At 35.7% G+C, this 20,391-nt stretch overlaps 2 protein-coding genes across 3 annotated transcripts; one reads left to right on the top strand and one right to left on the bottom strand.

The window, feature by feature from the left end:
* Window positions 1–150: 150 nt before the first annotated feature.
* On the bottom strand, window positions 151–1,324 carry LOC127968455 (guanylin). The gene is made up of 3 exons (XM_052569711.1): window positions 1,157–1,324; window positions 631–817; window positions 151–525 (listed from the first exon to the last, which is right to left on the bottom strand). Exons 1-3 carry the CDS (start codon window positions 1,226–1,228, stop codon window positions 467–469), a joined length of 318 nt encoding a protein of 105 aa, XP_052425671.1. The 5' UTR covers window positions 1,229–1,324; the 3' UTR covers window positions 151–466.
* A 2,647-nt stretch (window positions 1,325–3,971) lies between these two features.
* Window positions 3,972–19,336, top strand: LOC127968453 (neuromedin-U receptor 2-like). 2 transcript variants are annotated; one of them, XM_052569709.1, is made up of 3 exons: window positions 3,972–4,018; window positions 14,613–15,567; window positions 17,346–19,336. In XM_052569709.1, the coding sequence occupies exons 2-3, from the start codon at window positions 14,706–14,708 to the stop codon at window positions 17,651–17,653; spliced, it is 1,170 nt and encodes a 389-aa protein (XP_052425669.1). In that variant the 5' UTR covers window positions 3,972–4,018; window positions 14,613–14,705; the 3' UTR covers window positions 17,654–19,336. The 2 variants fall into 2 exon arrangements, with proteins under 2 accessions (XP_052425669.1, XP_052425668.1); XM_052569708.1 differs by lacking the exon at window positions 3,972–4,018 and adding an exon at window positions 12,948–13,546.
* The last annotated feature ends 1,055 nt before the right edge of the window (window positions 19,337–20,391 follow it).

The raw sequence follows: 20,391 nt of genomic DNA, 5'->3' as shown, positions 1-20,391 counted from the left end.
TAAATGAGCAGTCAAGTAGTTTCCTGAAGACATATATCAGTTAATACAGCCGTCACAGTTAATGATCCTGTCACTCAACCTCAATAAACCCCACCAAACCTCATTAAGAACTGGCATGACATATGTTGTATTCAAATGATACACAGAACAGATTTTCAATGCACTTTAATGAGGCATTTTCGCACACAAAGCAGTATAAAACCCAGCAAAACTGAGAAATAGAAAAATAAAAAAGACACTTCTTTCTTAAATAAATGAAATATGTGCTGTAACAAAACAAAACTTGGGAAAGCAAAGAGGGGAAGGAAGTTTATAAGTAACAGTTCATACACAGTATGCTGCCATTTTGAGTTTTGCCATTCGGGCAACATTCGCAATGTGAGAACTCATGGCAGTAAATTAAAATATGCTGATTTTATTAAGTGGAGGATGTGAGGATGATCAAGCAAGGGGATGATGGGGGGAGTTAGCAACCGGTACAAGCTGCAAAAGCACATATTTCACAGATGTCCACAGGCACAGATGCTGAAAAAGACAAAACGGTTTCTCAGGTTAGGTTGGGATTTCCCAAGCAATACAATATAATTTATTGACAGCACACTGTGTACAATAATTGCACATGACTATTACCTAGCCTAGCGAAGGACATTGTTGCTCCTCTCTGCATGCACAGAGGCGTGAACTCCTGTGGGAGAGTTGGATTGGAGCACACAGAAAAGTAGCTCGTCTTGGCCAACCGAGGGTTTTGTGTTCGTGGTTGCTCGATTAATTGTTGGAGAACTTTCACAGAGTCCAATGAAAAGGAAAAATCACCTTCCTACAGGATCGAAATTGTAGAAATAAATGGATACGTTCATTTCTCAAGACCAAGACCGAAACAATACGTCAGCACTGACCTCTAGAGTTAAAATTAATAGCATTTGGATGAATGATTCTTTATAAATAACTCAAATGACTCATGTCTTTATTGAATACACCTTCATGCCATATACACAACAATATACACGTTTCAGAATCAGGTCAGATGTAAACTGATGCAGTTCTTAGGAGATTACATCCATAAATCATGGAAAAGAGTATTCATTATTTTCATTTAAAGTAGTAAGATGTTTTTAATTACAAAGAAGTAATGACAGCAATTAAAGCTTGAGCTTACCTGGACTTGCACAGCCTCACAGACCAGGCAAAGAGCTACAACGAGGAAAGCGACAGACAAAACGGTCTTCATGCTGGCTGATTTGTCTCGAGAACGGTTTAGCTGTAGTATGTTTTTCAGTTGTGGTCACTGCAATCTCTGCCTTTCTCCTCTTTCTGTCTCCTCTTATATAGGAACTGATGCCCGGATGAGCAACCTATCAGAACCTCTCGTCGTTTCTTTGCTGTTAATGAATATAGAGGATAAATTTTATGATGTCGTAAATCCTACGTGACCTCATCTGTAGTTGTGACATACACTTTTATGGATCTTTTAGTTGGGTTTGTCTGGAGTCCTATTCTTTATTTTCTAGTTAGGGTTAATTAATAACCACACAATGAGCACACAATAGTGTCTTTGTGTTGGGAGCAGGCTGAAAGTAATGAGAATACCAACGCAATCAAATATCGAAACAAAGCAACACTTTACTTTAAGTTATTAAAGTCTTATTTTTCTTATCACAGGCTATGACTAAATGTTTAGTCATTGTTTGTAGTACACTTTTTGCAAATATTAAACTAATGATCATGAGCAACAGTTTCTATGTGAAATAAATGCTATACTTTTAAAATGTCTATTTATCAAAGAAACCTGAAAAATGTATCAGTTTCCACAAAAATATAAACTGATCACATTAGAATATTTTCTGAAGGATCATGTGACACTAAAATTCAGCTCCTGAAAATTCAGATTTGCAATAACAGAAATGAATTCAATTAAATTAAAATACATTTTACTTGTAATAATAATTCAAAATACTGCTATTTTGTGCTGTATGTTTGATCAAATAAATGCAGCCATGGTGAACAAAAGAGACTTACTAAACTAAAATGAAAACTAAGAAAAGGTAACTTCATCGTTACACCGCAAACCTTCACAAAAAGTCAATGTGCTATATAAAGGAACACCAAAACAATTATCAATAATTCTTATAATGAATTTTCTTATTTTATTTTGATATGTACAGGTGTAAAGATACTTTGTTCGGTTAACCATGCTGACAAAATGAACATTAAGTCTGACGTCTGTCTGGTCCTGATAAGCCCTTTAATAATTAATCAAGAACGTTTTTTTCTTCAGTTTCATTATCACATAATCACCTGTTCACTCCTCATATCCCTTATAAACAAGAACCTTCACTTAAACTAGACAATGTTCAGACAAACATTAAGGCTATCAATACCTGCAAAATCTTTTTCAATACAATAGGTGTATCATTTTAAAAATCACCAGATCTGATACTGTGATGGTGACACCTGATGATGTAATTTATCAGCCAAGCCTCTTCCTTCCACGGTCAATATAAGTGATTATTTACACTGCGGCTCTAACACAACACACGTATCTCACGCTTATCAGGCACATGGACATCAGGTATGAAGAGGCTCTACCCAATGCTCATTTTTGTACATAGAAGACTTCCCATGCTTCAATTTGCTATTGCTTATCAGGGCTCAAAGACAGTGATTACTATGTATTGTGTTTACTTAATATTGTCAATATTCTCCTCCCTGTGAAGGCACTTTTATGATTTAATGACCCTAATTACACCGTAACTGCTTTGAACTTTGCATCAGATGCTCTGAGAGCTGTGAGAAAGAAATCAGGACAGTGGAAAATGCAAATGTTGTCTAAAATACATACGTGTCTTTGCACAAACATGAAAAAGACAGAAAATCAGACGATGATTAATACAGAAACAGTTCATTGTATTTTATAAAGCCCGTGCTCCTGCTCCTAACCCTAACCCTAAGCATCATCCATTGCAATTTCTAGAATGTTTTGACGCAGACTAATGTTAAAAAACATTAGTCTGCGTCATTTTTTATCTTGTAAGCTAAATTTTATCTTATTTTATCAATCAAATGTAATGCCACTCAGGGGACGGAAGTCTAAATAAGGATAATTGCCTCACCTTTCTTTATGATGACAGGCCAGTCATATCGAGCAGATACTTTGCCAAATGTGCTGAAAGGTTTGTGTGTGGGACGTGAATGAAAGCTCACTTGAACATCAAGTAAATCAACAGCTTGGGAACAAATTCCACCCCTGAAAACAACAACACAAACATATCTTTATTAGGGGTAAAAACAAAAAAAAAAAGAACAAAAGAAAAATAATTCAGATCATGAGGATACATTTTTATGATTTGTCAGTTTACAACATATCATTTTATAGTATGAAAAATTTGTATAATTATAAGATATTGATAAAAATGAAATATGTAAATCAAATCATTCAAATAGCTACTGTTGAAAAAATGAAGTACTTGTAGTAAGTAGAAGTTATAATGAATGTCAGCTACTTTGTCTCACACACACACACACGCACGCACGCACGCACGCACGCACGCACACCCACACACACACACACACACACACACACACAAAAGAAAAGAAATGACATTGTATCTAATTAGTCACAGATATAAATGTAATCTACACTGAAAAAAATAGCTTTCCAGATATGAACTGATTTTGATATACATGTTTGGGGATTTGCTGAGAGAACTCAAAAAATTTAAATGAATAATTGAGCCTTTTTACCTTTTATCAACAATTTCTTTCTTTTCTTGACCGATAATCAGGCGTGTGTTTCTCAAAACCATGGTTGCTAACTAAGTTAGCAACTTTGATGGTTGCAATGCAATATCCCATTGACTTTCAGTGACATGGACCATGGATGGTGACTCACATCATGGTCTATTAACTGAGATCTTGCCTTCTTGATCTTTGCACCTGAAAAAGAAAAACAGAAGTTCAATTAATACATGAGTCTGATTGATAAGGAAGTCAGTGTTGCCTGGAAAACAAAGTGGAACAGGTAAGAAAACAAAGGAAGATGTATAGTTTTATATTTACATTTCACTTTAGCTTTCTATTTGTTTTAACACTTGCACTGGGATTCATTTAATATAAAATTAGAAACATACCAAACTCTCATGCTACCATAGTGATTTAAAATGTGAGAATATATACATGGTTTATCTTCAACATTATACAGTATTAATGTGTAACACTGTTCTGGCACCTAAACCTGTTGACTTGTTTTTTCAACATTCACCTTTTTTCCTGGTTTAAATAGCTGCTGTGTTATCAGCAATTATCAAAACAAGCAATTTTGTACCATTTTATGGCTGAGGCAAAAATGTATTAACATAGTAATTTGAAACGTGAGAGATAATATATCAGTTAAATCAATGTCAGCTGACTATGCAATTGCACTGATTTATTTTAGATTGAGAAGGAAACACCAATGTTATATCCTAATTATGCAGCTGTATTCATTTATTAAGGCATTTTTCATGATTTTCATTCTGAAGCAGATTTTCTTGACTAATATTGCAGCCACATCTCGGCCCATGTTGGCTGTGATTGCAAAGCTAACTAATTTTGTAGAGATAAGGTCTACCATAAACCTGTCCAAAATAGGTGTTTTCCTTTTTTTATTGGATAAATGTCAAGATTTAAGATACCTGATATGCATCTATAAAGTAATTTAAGCAAAAAGACTGATACTACTGTATAACAAAGGATGTCAAACATAACTGACTGGTGTGAAATGTTTTTCTCTCATGGCATGTCTGTAGAAAAACAGTTTTACAAGCATAGATGTACGTCATGAGATTTAAAAGTAATCTAAATGATGTTAGATACTGTTATGTTGCAGGATGTTTGAAAACTGTCAAACTGTCAAATTGATGAATTGCTAATTCTATAAATAATAATGAGTAAGGAAACACTCATCTGAGTGGGGTTACCGTACTGTAGATCACACATGAATCATATACATATTCCAAATTATGATTAACAGTGGGAACCACGACACAGATTAGGATCTGTAAACCTCTTGCAACAAACACTGAAGTGTTTATGTTTTATTTCATGACCTATTTATTTGAAATGTACCCTATATTTTCCATTTTCTCAAATCTCAGGAGTCTACACACATTAACAAAACTGCTTGCGTTTATACGGCCTTCCCTTTGGTCTTTTACAAACCTGCATAATCTTTATCTGTGAGACATTAACTCCTTTGGGCCAGAGGTTTATAATAGTTTACCATTTCTGTGACAATGCTTTCATTATTTCTCACTATATCGAGTGCCTCATGAAGCAGAGTCATTTATTTTGCAATGTAAATGGTTTGATTTGTCTTTGTCTAACAGAAAATCTCCCCTATATACAGGAGTCCATGAGTCTAAGACCATTAGTGAAAATGCTTGAATGCTAGAATGTATTTTTCTAATTTAATACATTAATTGTTTTAATTTGTATTTCATTATAAATTATATACTTTGCATAGTTATGGTGAAAGGTTGATTTGAAAAAATTAAGAATTTCTCACTTTATCGCCCTATTTGCTTTGAAGGCATAGTTTACCAAAAAAATTTAAATCTGCTGAAAATGTACTCACCCTCAGATCATCCAAGATGTAGATGACTTTGTTTCTTCATTGGATCAGATTTCGAGAAATGTAGCATAACATCACTTGCTTTCCAATGAATCCACTACAGTGAATGGGTGCCAGCTCTTCTTACAAAAACAAAGCTTTTCACTTCACAAGACATTATTTGATGGACTTGAGGTGTGTGGATGACTTGTGGATTATTTTATCAGCTGTATGGACTCTAATTTCAACGTCACCCATTCATAGTATAATTTAATACTACATTTCTCCAACCGTTCTGATGAAGAAACAAACTCATCTACATCTTGAATAGTCTGAGGGTGAGTAAACGCTTAGTCTTTTTTGGGTGAAAAATAATCACCTAATGTTCATGATATCTACGTTTCATTAGCGACCATATAACAATTCTTTAATTTCAAGTGTGTAAACTTATTGTCTTTTTTTTCCCAAGTTTAAATATTTCAGTGTGGTCTCAGACTTTTGGACCCCTGCCTTGCACCATCATTAAATCCTTCTGTAGTCCTACTGATATATTCATTAGAAACTTAATGAACAGGGGATTCATTTTAACTGGCTCATTAAACAGTGTGCCTCTAAACAAAAAACTGAATCATAAATGATTTAACATGTTTGCAAACGTTTTACTTAAATAAGCACTGACTCAAGGTTTTGGATTTGGGACTGATCTCATCTCTGCTATGTCAACAATGTGAGAGTCAAAATAAAAGAACACAGATTTTATTCATGGATAACTTTGTTCCAGTGACTGAAGCGTTTAATGGCAGGCCATGGTAGACTAGCACTCACAAAGGCCAAACGTGACCAGGCAAGATTTCACCAGGATATGAATAACAAGAGCATCCCAGTGTCACAGTTGGTTAGTAGTTGACAGGTGATGTACGTGCTGTGAATATCTCTGGGGGAAAGAATGAAGACACTTGTGACTGCTCATATGACACTATATTGTTTACTTGGGCAATATAATTTAGTATAAGTTTTTGTATGAAAAGCAATGAGTTGCGACAGTGTGTACGTTATAGTTTTTCATTCAGGAGTGCTGTTGTTGTACTATGTAACTTTTGACTCTAGCAGTTAAAAATAAAACTGCACGCGTCTTGTGGAAGAACATTGTTTTGGTTGTGCTTCGGCTTTCTCTTCTGCATGGATGAATGTGGTTTGAGCACCGTAGTTCCACATGGAAATCTAAAAACATGTCATTTTAGCTGGTGCCATATCTTATGCTGTCATTTTAACTTATTTGGAAATACCAAGCTTTATAAGTAAATGACCTAACAAGTTTGCATTAGTTTACATTACATGTTAACATTAGACATAATGATTACTAGTCTGACAAAGTTATAAAATGTAACAGTGAACTTATAGCACTGTTATCCATACCATATCTTTCCTGTTAAGTTATTAAAAATCCATTTCTGGGATCTCGGTTTTATTTCCGGGAGATAAGAAGCAGGAAAATAAAGAAAAAAACAAAACAAACACCAATGGGCCAGGGGTAATTTACAACAAATGTGAAAAAGAAAAAGGAAAATCATTGAGTTCACTCTCAGTTTTTTTCCCATCTTTCCCTATTTGCCATTTTCCCTTTAATATACAACACTCAATGAAGTATACATTATAAAGCATGTATAAGATTTTATGGCCTTGGCATTACTGGAGATATAGTACCCAAGTGAAATTTTTTAACAAACCATGCATCAATGGAAAGCTTATTTATTCAGCTTTCAGGTGATGTATAAATCTCAAATTTGAAACCAGACTGGTTTTGTGGTCCAGGTTCACAGCTGGGAATCGTGTTCCATATATATGCATTAAAAAAAAATTGCCTCAAACATTTTATCTTGAACATATTGTTTAAATAGGAAAAATTATACCCAAAAGCCTATTAATCCTAAACAAAAACTCAAAACTTCATGAAACTGGGTGAGCATATGCAATAGATCATTCTAATCAAACATGGACATTTTTTTTTTTGTAAATTCCACCTTAGGTGGCACTATAACAGTCATAACTCTTAAAAGCATCATATTATTTTGGTAAATGACCTGCATCTGCCAAAAATGCTATTTTAAACAATAGATTTAGATGGTTACATCCATGATAACACAATGTCATTTTCATGATGTGTTTAAATGCCTTGAGTGCTTGAACCCCATTGCTGCTTGCAGCTATATATTGTTTTGTTGTTTGTTTTTTTTAAAGTGTGATGTTATCAGCTAATTGGTATATGATATAAGAATACATTTGTCAGCTATATTAATTCCTTGTAACTGATGTATGCTATTTCCAGCTAAATCTATTCTGACGGTGACTTCTTTTGTACTCTATCATTAATAACATTTTGACATCAAAACAGTTACATAGAATAGCTTGACGAAAGTGCAATAAAAACAACAAACCATTCATACCTGATTATGATTGGGTCACTTGCAGTGTTGGCACTTTGGTTTTAATTAATATATTAATGTAATATTTTTCCAGTCTAACTGTTTTTCATGTTGTAATTGACTTTTGCTAGACATGATGCTAGCAAATTTGACAAAATAATCAGTTTATCACAGCACTGTCAGACCACTCATCCATGCAGTATAGATTCTGTAAAGTCATACTTCTTTCTGAATGGTTCTCATTTATGATTTTGTTGCGTACTGTGTGCTACTTACTGTAGGTTGTCCTAGAAATGTTCACAATAGAGAATTCTGCCCCTCCAGAAGGTTATAACCAGGTATTGCCATTGTGACATAAAATTCAATAACCCTTTTGGACAAGACTATCTGGCAGACAATAACTTTGTCTTAAAGATGCTGGTCAAAGAAGATTGCGTGCCTTTCAAGTGAGTGTTATTAAATGTATCGGTGGGCACTGAAATGGCTGTAAATCTGTATCAATGTACCATGCTTATAAAGTGTTATCTTATCTAATCTTATCTTCAGTAACCTTATGTTCTGTAAGGGTTTAAGCTTTGAGTCTTTCCAAAGCTGTAAATAGAAAATTAAAATTAAAATAAAATTAAAAACTCTGATGGTATTCACTTTTCATTATAAAATTTGAAATTAGCGGTGATGAATGAGCAGGTTGCTCCATTAATCTATCGAATAAATTCAACTTGACAGATGGATGATGTGTGCATAGAAAAGCATTGATAAACACATTAACATGCCTATGGACAATCTCCTCTCAGCACTCATTGCATTTCACTCTTTGCTTAGGCATATATTTTGTCCTCTTTTGGTAGATTCTATACCTACTCAAAACTGATATTTGAATTATTGTATCTTAATGGTATTTAACAGACCTCAAGAATTTTTAGTGATGGTCATATTGCTGCATATAATTGTTAAAGTTCCATGTATATTTTAGTGTCTTGAACTATTAACCTCCTAATACCCTAAAATTCAATTCAAAGAACTCAAAAAGAACATGTCTGCATGAAAGCAGCTGAAGTGAATTCAAGCAAAGAAGGTTCTGAATAAGTCTGAACCAAAGGTGTAAGAATAGTTGATTGCATGCATACATACAGCATAGCCCATGTATGGGGCCTGGAAGCAAATCAAAGAGAAAAGGTAGGCCTGTATAGCTGTTAGATTTATGAATAGGAATGCACCAATATTTCGTTCAGTTATCGAATGATAAATGCATTTTATCGGCCATTGGCCAATTGTTTAAATACAGCCAATGATCAGGGCAGATTAATGTGGATAAAAAGCCTGTCAGACAGCAACTTGTGTGAAAAAAGGTCTCTCTTGTATTGAATTTAGATTATTTAAGTTCACAAAATAATGCGTTAACGTGGGTTCTATTTGACCCTATGAACCATTCGTAGTTCAAACCATGGTTACCAGGTCCGCAGATTCCCCTCCACAAAACATTTGTAATGCGCCTCCAATCCAATGATCACAAAGAGCACTTACACGTTTAAAAACAAAATTCAAACACTAAATGGCATTTTAATGCTCTTAAATGACAGACAGCTGTAACAGCTTCAGTTCAAGTGGCAGCGTGGAGCATAAGTCTATTCCAGTGTAGCAAAAGTAAACTACGATAAACAATTTATACTATGGGCTGTTGAATGCCTGAATCTGATTGGCTGACGAATGTTCTAAAGTGGGAGTGAAATTATTATTAGGGAAACGGAAAGCAAAAGTAGTTCCAGGAAGGTCTTGACATGTATAAATCACTTTGCTAAACTATTTCTAGTTTTTTCAAAAGGTCCTTACAGCTTACAACAGCAAAGAACCAAAACTGACAACAACACTGACCAAGCAAAGATATATAGTGACCAATATGATAATAAATAAATAAATAAATAAATAAATAACAATAACTTTGACTTCAAGACACTGGTCAAAGAAGATTGCGTGCCTTATAAGTGAGTTAAGTGAGAGTTTTTAAATGTATCAGTGGGCTGTAAGTGTGAAAACCTTGCACCAAGAAGTTTTTGATACATTTAAGACACAGAAGTACCATCATTCAAGTGAGACTTAAAAATGCCACGGAGTGATATATAAAATTTCTAATACAGATATGGAAAAATACAGATCACAATGCAAACGGGAGAAGTGAGTGTTTTAGGTTTGTACGTTAGCATGGACTCACTACCTTTAATGTTAGCTAGCTTTAGCCAGAGATACAAGATGACATTAACATTCTGCTTCAGCAGATGAAAATTATAACTGAATGAGAGTATGACAACCAGAAAATTTACGTTTTCATTTTCATTGGGATTGGGTTTGAATAGTTAGGGACATTTTGCTCCGTTTTGATTGGGTTTAAGAAATGAAATAAAATAAATTCCATTTCCCATCTTCTAAGGATACCTGGAATCAGTGTTACAAGTACCCCCTGGCACAGCTTTTTCCATTTTAGTAGCATAAACACCATCAAACCGTTGAAAGCTCTGGATCTTCCGAAGTTTCTCCATGATGCTGAAACCTAAAGATGTCCGAGTTCTGGTCTCCATGCAACGGATACTCAACTGCCACTGACTCATCTGCTTTCAAGGCGCGGGGCTTACTGATAGGTCAATTATTACTTATAGCATGAAATTCACTTCTCATAAACCTTCTTATGATACCTTTTCATGAATAAACATCAGAAGGAATGTTGAAAGATACAGTCTACAACTTACGAAATCATGTCCATTTGAAGCCTGTCCTCCAACAAAAAGCGACCATATAGGTTGTTTGTGCAAGTATTTATTACGACCTATATTTACGTTTTAGAGTTAAGTGCCCTCTAGCGGGCGTGAAATAATCACAGTCAAAACGCACGTTTATTTAAATGCAATGTGTAGGCGTTTTACACCGATCTCACAGTATTTCCTACATATTTTACTAGGTGGCTTATTCGTTCGAATGATCACCTAACCCCACCCCTAAACCTAACCCTCACAAAAATCATGCTACTGTAAATTATGATTTATAGAGCATATACATTTTCGTGCATGTCCGTTTCCTGGGATCGTACCCATGATAGCATGATTACATATCAAGGTATAACGCAATAATCTACTAACTGAGCTACACGAAACGCAAACCAGAGGGCAAATAAAAGAGTAAAAAACATTAATATGAAAACAACCTTTTGCCGATAGGGGCACAATTGTAGTATACGCTCTGATGGTTCGTATTTCAGGGATTTGGACAAACGACCTATACAAGCGTATTGGTTGGAGGACAGGTTGGAGCGTCACATAACATTGATTTATCTCAGGAAAGTTATAAACTGTTAACAGTTTGTGAATTAACACAAAAACAGGAAGGAGCATATTTACTTTTATAAAACTTGGTCATGAAGACCTTATGCAAAATTGATTTAGACATGTTTTTAATTCAGTGTAATCTGAAAATGAATACAGGGGAATTTTTTATGTTATGGGAGGCCCTAAGCAACTCTCTGGGAGGGGGCCCTGTGATCACATTTCAGGGATGTGTGGGATGGGGTAAAACAGATATCATTCTATATAATCGATGCAATTCTAATTATGAAAAATACTTTTGAGCAAAAGAGAATGCTTAATACATCATGGCAAATCATTTATTTTTATATTTTTACAGCCTAAAATTTGGAGTGGATTTTCCATTAGAAAAAAATTGGAACATGTCCTGAAGGTAACAGCAGAATAATAAAGTAGACTGGAGAGTGTTATACACACACACACACACACACACACACACACACACACACACACAAACACACACACACACTACAGGTGTATTTGGAATGTAGGAATATATATGGAATATTTTTTAAAGAAATCTCTTATGTTCACCAAGGCTACATTAAGTTGATCAAAACAGTACAACAGTAATATTGAGAAAAATTATTACAATCTAAAATTACGGTTTTCTATGTTACTATATTTTCAGTAATTTATTCCTGTGATGGCAAAGCTGATTTTTCAGCAGTTATTATTCCAGTCTTAAAGGGGTCATATGATGCTGTTAAAAATAAAATTATTTGGTGTAATGAAATGTGTTAAAAATCACATTATTTTCCACATACTGTTCATTATTGTTTCTCCTCTATGGCCTGCTTTCTGAAACGCATAGATTTTTACAAGGCTCATCGGTCTGAAAAGCAAGTTGTGCTCTGATTGGCCAGCTATCCAGTGCGTTGTGATTGGCCAAATACCTCAAGCGTGTGACGGAAATGTTACGCCCCTCACATATTGTGATGCCCTGTCCGGCCGGAGCGACGAGACATAAAACCCAATATTAATGTGATATAAACATGATTTCTAATTGTGTCCTCTTTTGGAAGGCCAAACAAAGTAGTTTACCTTTCTCAACGAAACAGCATCACTCACCTTGAGTGAGCAGAGGCCGGAGGCATAGAGTGTGGCAACCACATGTGATGACCCCAGGCTGGATCCTGCTTTGTCCACGGTGAAAGCCGATCCGGCGATCAACAGTGCAAAGTTGATGTATTTCCTCAGCGACCAGCACAGATTGGCTCCAGGCATAACAAAGAGGATATCATCCTATTTTAGAAGGCCAAACAAAGTAGTTTCGCTTTCACAGTGAAACACACAGTGTCTAACATGGCGGCTGCGGCAACAACAATACTACAATGAGAATAACAGTTACACCTTCTTTCTTTGCATGAACATCTGCGTTATACAAATCTTCCCACATAGTGACTTAGATATGTGGGGGCGTGTTAGAACTAGCTTTGCAACTTTACAGATTTGTAACACTGATTTTTTACAGATTTTTCAGTTTGTAACACTGAAATCGCATCATATTACCTTTTAAGTGTCACATTTGTCTTTAGAAATCATTCTACTATGCTGTCATGCTGAATTATCATTATTATAGTTGGTGTTCATTTATTCATATGTCTTTTATCGTAACGTATTATCACTTATATAACATTATTACTTTAGTATTTGTACTTGACATTAATTAATTAATTAATTAAATATAACTTGTGAACGATTTTAATTTGAAGAATACTAATATATCAACATTACATAAGAAAACAATAGAGACGTTTACAACACTCTCCTTCTGAAGTCAGCCAGCGTTCGAAATATTGACTTGACTGGAGACGCGCAGGGGCGCACGCACACCTATCCATCATCAATTACCTCCTTACATCCCAGTCCATTGAATCCACTTTAAAATGAGAGATGCATAAACAAAGGCAGAATCTGTTTGATTTTCAGATGAAATCCTGAGAAACGAACACTGAGAAAGATGAAAGCCAGGCAGCCTGTCATCTCATTGGATATTTAGGTGCGTCCCCACCGCAAAGATCCTTCATCCGAGCAACTTAGCCATGGCACAGGCATTGTAATGTCTGTGAATGACACCTGATATGGCTGCACGGGCTTACAGCTTTTCAAACAGTGATTGTTTACCGCGAATGTTTTAAAATCAAGTCTGGACGCGGTGCGCGTGCATTGAAGACGCCGCAAAGGTGCGTTTCTTTCTGCTTTTCTTAACTTTGCAACAGGCTTAAATTATGTATTTGTTGAAGTAACATTTTTATGAAAATCATTTTTACTCTCAAATTCAGGCAGCTGTGTAGTACCGATGAAACACGCATTCATGAATAAAATAAACATAGTATTTTCGTTATTTTTATTTTTTACAAATCTTCTTTAATTTCATGTAAACTGCTCAGTAATGTAGCCTAATTCTAATCATTAATGACATCTGAGACATACCTCAAATAAAAGAACAAAGGGGTATAAAAATGTATGCACTGCTCCATGGGTATCCATATACTAATATGCGTTTCTATGGATACATTTAGAGTTCAGAAAAAAATTGGACATCAGGTAGCTAACAGCTTTCATGATTATTGTCGTTTGACTACAAGCCGGTTAGATAAAGACGGACAGTGGTGTTGAGGTAATGTGGGGTAATTTTTTAAAACTGTTCTTTTCTGACTGTTCTTTGATTATTAAGGTACTACAGGTTTATCTGAGCAGTGCCACACAAGGATAGAGTTATGGCAGGCTATGTGTTATCCTCCTGATGGGAGATGGTGTTAAATTGTTTTTCTAGCTGGACCAAGCTGTTTATTTATGATCAGTAGCTAGTCCAAGCTGGTCCAGCAGATCTAGAGGATGCGTATGACTATGTGTATGATCCGTCTTGACTTGGTGGACTGGTAATGAAATAGCTGTCATCACATTTCACAAACCAGTTCAATCAAGCTGAGATTAGATGGCACTGATTTTTTAATTGGGGGGGCTCTATATAAAATGCTGATGCATACTGATTCATGCATAGGCTAATATATATATCTATATCTATATATCTTTATATATATATATATATATATATATATATATATATAAAGATATATAGATATAGATATATATATTAGCCTATATATATATATATATATCATAACATTTTAGCTGCTTCTATGCAGTAGACATGCTGTTTAATTGTTAAACATACTGCTTGCTAAACTACATCAGCCTTTATATTGTCTAGACTGCACTTAGATTGTGCAAATCTTTTTGACACAGGTCTCCATCATGCTGAAGGTGCATTCTGAGAGGTAGCAGTTCAAACGCTTACTTCAAGTCAGGCTCACTTAATAATTTCATCCTTCAGTTCCCATGATGGCTCTGATCTGCCTTTGTGAGTCTTTGAATGGTTCAGATCAGGATTATGTGCTTTGCAACAGCACTACATTCAACTTTTCCGGCAATGAGAGTGGACGCTGTCACCTTCAGACCATGGATGAAGTTCTGTTTAGGTTTCTGGGCCCTAGGCGATCTTCTTTCTTCTTCCCTGTAACTATTACGTACACCCTCATCTTCACCACAGGAGTCTTGGGAAACCTCCTCACTTGCACTGTGATCACTAAAGACAGGAAAATGCAGACACCCACCAACCTATATCTATTTAGCCTGGCTATCTCAGACCTGCTGGTGCTGATCTTCGGGATGCCACTGGAAATCTACGAGCTCTGGCAGAACTATCCCTTCCCCTTTGGCGAAAGCATTTGCTGCTTCAAGATCTTCCTATTTGAGACAGTTTGCTTTGCTTCTGTGCTTAACGTTACAGTGCTGAGCGTGGAACGCTACATCGCTGTGATTCACCCACTCAAAACCCGCTACGCAATTACCAACAAGCACGCTCAAAGGGTCATCGCTAGTGTTTGGGTTCTTTCCCTGATCTGCGCCATCCCAAACACTTCACTTCATGGCCTGCAGTACCAGTACCTGCCAGAGAAGGTTCTGGAATCAGCTACCTGCAACCTGCTCAAGCCCAAATGGATGTATAACTTGGTGATCCAGGTCACAACTCTTCTCTTTTACTTCGTCCCCATGATGATGATCAGTGTGCTCTATCTGATGATTGGTCTGACACTGGGCAGGGGACAGAAGCAGAGGGATGACAATCTGGACAAGAACCAAGACAGCTGGAAAATCCACCTGGACAGCAGACGGAAGAGGCAGGTCACCAAGATGCATTGTGAGTGATGGCCATATCCCTTATATACACCACTTTTGTTTATATGATCAATGATTTTTTTGCCAATATTTTTACTGTTACTACTGTTAATTTATTTATCCATACACTTAAAAAAATAAGGATGGCCAAAAAAATTTCCAGGCAGTGCTTCTCATGCACTCTATTTATTTCCAGTAAAATGAATGCCAAATTAACAGGTTGAAATCTATGAGTAATATACTGTATAGTAAAACTAAGGCAGTAAGTTATGCAAGATATGGTTCAGAGAAGAAACAAAAGCCTTTTTATTTTCAACAGGTTTTTACTTTTATAAAATGTTTTAAAACAAAACAATTCCTTCTTATTTCCTTTTGTTTAATTTAATTTTGGACATTATTATGGCAAATCAAATGGCATAGCAAATACAAATCTCACTGTAAAAGCTTGGTGAGGATCACTTAGATGTCTGGAAACATCCATCTGGATGCCTTTCCCTAATGGCGATGATGCTATTCCTAGAGCATCTTTCAATCTTAGCAGGTGTTATGATCATATCATGGCTCTCTGCTCTGGTAAGACTCACAAAGTAAAGTGAACCAACATGGTGAATGGAACCTAGAAGCAAGACACTTTCATCTGCTTTTAGTGCATGTGTCTATACAGTTACAAACTGTCTTGGCACAAATTATTGATTATTAAAGCTATTCAAATATAGACTCATCTATAAGCTCATCATGTTGATATTTTAGGGTATGTTTATATAGCCAGGGTTTGAGAGAAGGTTTAGCAGTTATTTTTATCCTGAAAAGTAAAGTGCCTCATTTTTCAGAGACTGCATTTTGATTTGACTTAAAAATCATTTTATAAAATGAAAAACCTTTTTTACTAATACAATTAAAACATTTAATTCTCTGTATCAAGCCTCGCATGACTCACCACTTCAGTTTTACTGTATACCTAAAAATTAATTCTGTTTCAATGTCAGTGAAAATAGAGTGAGGCCTGCAGCACTCTACTGATTACATTTCATTGAATAAACAATTAGTCGGAATTATACACATTTTATGGTTGGATAGCATACAGTCTTTTTTATAATTAATTGATTTAGTTAATGATTTATATTTAAATTAAATCATTTGATTTAAAGTTTTCCTCTTCACCCTAGCAAAACACCAGAAATATGAATTCAGAAAAATGTAAACCACTCCTAAACAACATAATTGTCACTGGGGTGTAAGCAGATCATACAAAAATGAACATATGAGAGATCATACAAATTTATATAAATTAGCCTCCAATTCACCAGGATATAAAATATTTATGAATTGCCATGAGACTGTGTTGGATTTTCAATAAAGTCGATAACTACACAATGGTGACATTATGGTTTGCATAAACCAAGATAGAGTGATACAACATGCATGAAAATAATATCAGTTTCAGTCAGATAGGTTGCCATGGTTGCTGGTGAATATTAAACCAGAAATATACTTAACACAAGTATGTAAACTTTTGCTTGCCAGCGCATGTACTTGCATTTGGTATTGTATTGCATATCTTCATATTCTGCAATACAAGAGAATCTTGCATCACTAGCTAATAATGCATACTAGCACTTGCATAAATTATGTGACCTAAATACAGCTGACCAATCAGAATCAGGTATTCCAGGGAGGGACTGAGATGCCAGTGGATCTCTGGAAATGATGCCTGAAGTGAAGTCTGTGGATCTGAAGGCTTGCTCTCAGGGTTGATTGTAAAATTGATTTACTTGATTTCTTCTCTCTCACTTCCTATAGTTGTGGTGGTATTGGTGTTTGCCATCTGCTGGGCTCCATTCCACATCGACCGACTCTTGTGGAGCTTCATCACGAGTTGGACTGACCACATGCATAATATATTTGAATATGTGCACATAATCTCAGGAGTGCTCTTTTACCTCAGCACCGCCGTTAACCCCATCATCTACAACCTTCTCTCCAGTCGTTTCCGGGAGCGATTTCAAGCTCTGGTGTGCAGTTGTCTGCCATCGAGCTCTTCTCGTAATGACTCAACGCCTTTACATCATCCCCAAAGACCCCCCACTGATCTCCAGCGTCCAGGCTAAGAGCAGAAACGTGGGCGTCTCACTTCCTTTTGTCATTAGCAGTAGCAGGTGGGAACCAGAGAATGAATGCTTTCATGTGAAACAACATGATCTGTAATCTCACATCTGAAGCCTAGGTTACATCTCACTAAGAAAAGAAAAAGAATAAGATGTGTCAAGTACAATACTGTGTAAATAATAGGCTGTTCCTTAGAAACTACATATGAACAGACACATATTGGGTTTGGATTAATACGGTCTGTCTGGCTTTTTGAAGTTACCTTAAGCTAATAATAACCAGTGTAGTTATATTGTCCAAATTAATTTTTGAATGAAAATAAAACACTATACAGTTCTGCAGAAAGGCCATGGCATTCATGGTCAGTATTATAGTTCCTGTGGATATTAGTAAAATAACAAGAGACAACAAGGTCATTGATTAATAAATAACAAAATTGATGCTATGTGTCTGTTTATAAATGAAACTGTACATCTGTATAATACATATGAAGTCTTTATCAAATGTTCTGTATAATTCAGGGTTTACTTTAGACATTCCTATTCCCTTTATTTACTTTAGACATTACTAACTATAAATAACTATGAACTACATGTCAACTAGCACTCATTAATTTTCAACAACATGTTAAAGGGATAGTTCACCCAAAAATCTAAATTACCCCATAATTTATTTACCTTGAAGCCATCCTAGGTGTGTATGACTTTCTTTTTTAAGACAAATCCAATTGGAGTTATATTTAAAAACGTTGTGGCTTTTCCAAATTTTATAATGGAAGTGAATGGGTGTTATTTTTCAATAGTCCAGAAGAAATCCGATAAAGCTCATCCATCCATAATAAAAGTGCCTCACACAGCTATGGGGGGTGAAAAAAGGCCTCCTGTAGTGATTCAATGCGTTTTTGTGAGAAAAATATCCATATTTAACATTTTATAAACAGTAATCTCTCACTTTCAATAACTGTCATACATGCGTTCACAATAGAACGCTGTTTTGTTGGATAACGCAGGGTGTCGGCATAGCATAAGTTAGGAAGCAAACTTTTCTTACTTTAGCAGAGAAAAACCAGTCTCGTCTTGGCTTACAACATATAAATCCTCCAACATTTTTCTCTATAAAATTCCAAAGTTTTGTACTTATAATTCATGATCAGTGTTTTGTTTTGCTCTCTCCTATGCACTTCCATGTTCTTAATTTTTCATTGGAGCTTACTCTACGCTGACGTCCTGCGTTATCCTCCTGCAATGGCATTCTTTTGTGAACGTGCAGCCACTGCCACTTATCCTATTAAGCAAAACCCAACACATTGATAGCTCTACAATATTAGCCTAATATCAATTTACACTCAGACTTATCGCCCTGTTAGTTGTAGTGGGTGACTTACCAACAAGCTACGGTATTAAACAAGCTAAGCTAGGTAAACTTATAGTTGCTCATAGAAAAATACATTGGATATCATAATATTTTGTAATGACAAATGTATTAATGTTCCAGCATCATCTGTATTAAAGAGAAAAATATCACTTAATTCAATGTTTAAAGTGAATAAAATAGCATTGGCAGCCTTGGCAGGTATTAAGTAGACAGTCTAATAATACTGACTAATACTGACTGCTAGTTGACATGTAGTTGCAGTTACTTATAGTTAGTAGATTGTCTAAAGTGGACTGAAAATAAAGTGTTACCTAATTCAGCTTGTCATATTGTATGTCATGTGTCCATAGAAACTATACTTGTTTCTTTACTCAAAAGTTTTTCATTCAAATTAGGATGTATGTATTTAAATAAATGTGTAAATTGTATGAGAACAATGCACAGTATAAAATAAGCTCTATCTATCTATCTATCTATCTATCTATCTATCTATCTATCTATCTATCTATCTATCTATCTATCTATCTATCTATCTATCTATCTGTCTGTCTGTCTGTCTGTCTATCTATCTATCTATCTATCTATCTATCTATCTATCTATCTATCTATCTGTCTGTCTATCTGTCTATCTGTGTATCTATCTATCAGCATGTGGATGAATGTCCTGCACATCTAAATCAAAACTATAATATGGACAATATTAATCTCAAACGAGCCGTCAGGCTTGTTGGGAATGAGTTGTACTTTTTGTCATTTGTAACATGAAAAGAAGGAAAAAAGCATATCGGATCTATTTTCCTCCAGGACTAGAGAGGAGAGGAAGTAATACTTGTGCCAGATGGGAGTCATTGGAAAAATTCATCATGAAAATAGAACAATAAAAAAGTGAAGTGACATTCAGCCATACTCAGAATTTGTGCTCTGCATTTAACCAATCCAAAATGCACGCCCGCACGCCCACACACACACACACACACACACACACACACACACACACACACACACACACACACACACACACACACACACACACACACACACACACACACACACACACACACACACACACGGAAGAGTGGGCAGCCATTTATGCTGCAGCGCCCAGGGAGCAGTTGGGGGTTCAATGCCTTGCTCAAGGGCACCTAAGTCGTGGTATTGAAGGTGGAGAGAGAGCTGTTCATGCACTCCCCCCACCCAGAATTCCGTCCAGTCCGAGACTAGAACTCACAATACTTCGATTGGGAGTCCAACCCTCTAACCATTAGGCCACGACTTACCCACAAATGAGATAATAAAAATAAGAACTGCATGGCACATTAATCTTTAAAGTTTCAATTAACTACAGGGGCTTGTCAGGTAAGAATGA

Source organism: Carassius gibelio, chromosome B11 (assembly GCF_023724105.1).
Source record: "Carassius gibelio isolate Cgi1373 ecotype wild population from Czech Republic chromosome B11, carGib1.2-hapl.c, whole genome shotgun sequence".
NCBI classification, from domain to species: Eukaryota; Metazoa; Chordata; class Actinopteri; order Cypriniformes; family Cyprinidae; genus Carassius; species Carassius gibelio.
Note: the sequence above shows the minus strand (reverse complement) of the source record. Positions and strands in the feature narration are given on the sequence as shown.

What these genes read in the sequence shown, in the direction of transcription:
- LOC127968455 (XM_052569711.1), bottom strand. Translation starts at nt 1,228, where the DNA reads ATGAAGACCGTTTTGTCTGTCGCTTTCCTCGTTGTAGCTCTTTGCCTG. An exon ending in GTGAGGCTGTGCAAGTCCAG is followed by an intron (nt 818 to 1,156) that starts GTAAGCTCAAGC and finishes TCGATCCTGTAG; the next exon opens with GAAGGTGATTTTTCCTTTTC. An exon ending in AATGTCCTTCGCTAGGCTAG is followed by an intron (nt 526 to 630) that starts GTAATAGTCATG and finishes TGTCTTTTTCAG; the next exon opens with CATCTGTGCCTGTGGACATC.
- LOC127968453 (XM_052569709.1), top strand. Translation starts at nt 14,706, where the DNA reads ATGATGGCTCTGATCTGCCTTTGTGAGTCTTTGAATGGTTCAGATCAG. An exon ending in GCAGGTCACCAAGATGCATT is followed by an intron (nt 15,568 to 17,345) that starts GTGAGTGATGGC and finishes CACTTCCTATAG; the next exon opens with TTGTGGTGGTATTGGTGTTT.